The sequence below is a fragment of the Teleopsis dalmanni genome, unplaced genomic scaffold, assembly GCF_002237135.1.
Source record: "Teleopsis dalmanni isolate 2A unplaced genomic scaffold, ASM223713v2 unscaffolded_contig_4294, whole genome shotgun sequence".
NCBI classification, from domain to species: Eukaryota; Metazoa; Arthropoda; class Insecta; order Diptera; family Diopsidae; genus Teleopsis; species Teleopsis dalmanni.
Genome location: NW_024035676.1, coordinates 1 through 3,382, shown reverse-complemented (window position 1 = coordinate 3,382; position 3,382 = coordinate 1). Strand labels below are relative to the sequence as shown.

Here is a 3,382-nt window from a genome sequence, read left to right as displayed (position 1 = left end):
CTGTCCCTGTTCTGACATACTACTAAATCCTGTTCGAACGAATTTCCCTCTACTACTAATATATTTGTGCTTCTACTTAGCGCATCTACGTGTTGCATGTTCTTTCCTGACCTATGTTGTACCTCATAGTCATAATTCTGTAATTCCAATGCCCATCTGGCTATTCTTGGATTCAACTCTTTTTTTTGAAGTGTGAGTGTTAACGAATTGCAATCTGTAACTATCTTGAACTTTCGTCCCGTTAAGTACACCCGAAATCTTTCTAACGCATAAATTATGGCTAGTGTTTCCAGCTCAAAACTATGGTATTTTGACTCCGTATCTGTAGTTCTCTTGGAGAAAAAGAATACTGGATGCCATTTGTCATCTTTTTTTTTCTGCATTAATACAGCTCCAAACCCAATACTACTCGCGTCAGTATGTAACTCTGTCTTATCATTCGGATCAAATAAGGCAAGGATCGGTGATTCTACTAATTTTCCTTTCAGTATTTCAAATGATGCTAACTCCTCGCTACCCATACTAAACCGTTTTTCTTTTCTGGTAAGATCATACAAAGGTTTGGCTATCAATGAAAAATTTTTTATAAATCTACGAAAATAAGAACATAACCCCAGAAAACTTTGTAACTCGTGAGCATTTTTTGGCAACGGAAAATTTTTAACAGCCACCAACCCTTCGTCATCTGCTTGTATGCCTTCACCGGTTATCCTATACCCTAAATATTTAACGCTTCTGTATAAAAATTCACATTTGTCTAGTCTTAACTCCAAATTATTTTTTACTAGTCTCTTAAAGACTTCCTCTAAAGTGGCTAAATGTTCTTCTACACTATCTGTTGCGATCATAATGTCGTCAAGATATATTATCACTTTATTATTTTTAATCATATCAGCAAAAATTTTGTTTACAAATCTTTGAAACGTCGAAGGCGCGTTTTTCAAACCAAACGGCATTCTTAAAAATTCGTATTTACCTAACGGTGTAACAAAAGCTGTGTATTTAACAGCTTCTTTATCCATATACACATGAAAAAACCCATTTTTCAAATCCAATTTCGTAAACCATTTTTTGTTACCTAACTTGTCCAATAAATCATCTATCAAGGGCATTGGATAATTATCTTTTAATGTTACTTTGTTTAATGTACGATAATCGACACACATTCTTAATTCGCCTGTCTTTTTCTTCACTAACACAATTGGTGAAGAAAATTCTGACTCACTTTCCTTAATAATACCTTTGGACGTATAGTCATCTAACATTTTTTGTAACTCATCTTTTTCTGTATATGCAAGTCTTCTTGGGGAGTAATTAAATGGTTTAACATTATCTAAACTGATCTTCATTTCACACTTTATCTCGGGTTCTTTTGGACGCACTGGTGTCAGATAACATTTAGTAAATAACTCTTCTAACAACACTTTTGTTTTAAATGACACTTCTGGACCAATATTACATTTTTCTTTATGTTCATCATTTATATCGATTGCTAAAATACTTTCTTCAAAAGTTTTTGCATCGTCACAATTACTGTCATCACTTAATTTTATATTTTTTTGATATTTAAATCTACTGTTTTCTTTTGGCTGATCTTTACAACAATTTTTCCATATTATCTTTGCATTGCTTTTTCTTAAAAAATCTCTACCTAAGACTGCTTGGCTGCCCATAGAATCATCAGCAACTACATAAAATTTAATCATTACATTTTTTTTATTCAAAAATATCAAACAACTTATTTCTCCAACTATTTTTAATTTACTTTTATTAAGGCCAAAATATTCTACATTCGAAATTTCATTTAACTTTACCGCTTCCGGTACACAACATTTTTTCAAAAAACTAATTGGGCTGCCAGAGTCTATTAGGCATTCTAAAAATATGGATACTTTATATAAGCCTATAATTGACATACGAAAATACCTTACATAATTATTTTGTTGTTCGTTGGCGTTGAATTTTTTACTGGGACAGACTGCAACCCGGTGTTCCAAACTACCGCATCCATAGCAAGCTCCGAATGGACGTTTCGGTTGACGACATTCAGCGGCAACATGCCCAGTCTTACTGCAGTTAAAACATCTTAAGCCTTGCTTTACTCGCCTTTCATTCGTCGACACTGTCCTAGCAGTATTTTGATTAACATCGCCAAACGCTGCTACCAATTTTTCTTTTGATTTGAACTGCTGCATCTTTGCAAGCATACGCAATTGTGGATCACGTATTCCATCAACAATGTATTCAACTAACTCTTCTTCCGACATATTTATCAGTAATGATAAAACAATTTTATCGTTGTAATAATCAACAAATTTTTCATCATCGGACCACAAACGTGTTTCAAATTTGCGACGCAATTGAACAATACTCTCTTTTGAGCCAAATACGGAAATCATTTGTTCGATCAATATTTTACTGCTTTGTGTAAGAACATTTGGTGTAGAGTGGAGCCAATTTTGTACTCTACCTTTTGCTTTCGTTATAATAAGTGTTCGAACTACATTGTCTTCTAATTCGTAAGCTTTTTCTAACGCTTCAAGTTGCGTAACCCAAACATTAAAATTGTTACCATCGCATTCCGGTAAAAATTCTTTTAATATTATGAGCGGTACTTCTATTCTTTGTACTGAATGTTTACATTCGCTTAAACTCGAAGTGTTTAATTGTAATTGAGTCATTTTCTTTGTCAATTCATTCTCTTTTTTAAACAGATCACGCTCTTTCTTAAGCAACTCAATTTCTTTTTGCATGAGTTGCATTTTTTTTATTTCTTCTTCTCTAATAGTGGTTTCTGTTTGCATTTTTGCTTCCTCTGTTTCTTTGTTATTCACTTCCTCCCTTACAATTTGATTTCGCTCGTTACTCATAATTTCACAATTTTGTACAACAGACTGCTCAACTGCTTCATCACATTCTGGCGTCACTGTTTTTTTTATGCTCATCGGCGCACACTCACTGCGAATATGTTGTGGCACTTTTGTTAAACGCGCAATCAACTGCGTTTTGTTTCCACTTACTTGCAACTTCAATTTTGTCAGCCAATTTTTTAGCTCCTCCACCGTTAGATCATCAAAACATAAAACGTCAGCTATGCCATCCATTCTTCACAGTTTTATATAAATATTTTATATATATATATTTTATTACACACGGGCTTTAAAAAAAAATTTTTTTTTTTTTTTACTTGATCCCACTTCTGAATTTTAGTAGAAACAACCAACATCTGCTTTGTTCGACGGTCGTCACGCAACTGTCTCTTTTATTATTCTTTCTCTTAATTCTACCTTAGTTTACATGTGTATGCTTAATTCTATCTTATGACTACAATACTTATATACTATCATACATCTACAATACTTATACTACTACAGTATATATG

General features: G+C 33.1%; 1 protein-coding gene across 1 annotated transcript; it reads right to left on the bottom strand.

Moving 5' to 3' along the window:
- Nucleotides 1-1,788: 1,788 nt before the first annotated feature.
- On the bottom strand, nucleotides 1,789-3,104 carry LOC119665280. The gene is made up of 2 exons (XM_038074553.1): nucleotides 1,932-3,104; nucleotides 1,789-1,876 (listed from the first exon to the last, which is right to left on the bottom strand). Exons 1-2 carry the CDS (start codon nucleotides 3,102-3,104, stop codon nucleotides 1,868-1,870), a joined length of 1,182 nt encoding a protein of 393 aa, XP_037930481.1. The 3' UTR covers nucleotides 1,789-1,867.
- Between the last annotated feature and the right edge of the window lie 278 nt (nucleotides 3,105-3,382).

Coding starts and splice junctions, on each gene's coding strand:
- LOC119665280 (XM_038074553.1), bottom strand. CDS start 3,104: ATGGATGGCATAGCTGACGTTTTATGTTTTGATGATCTAACGGTGGAG.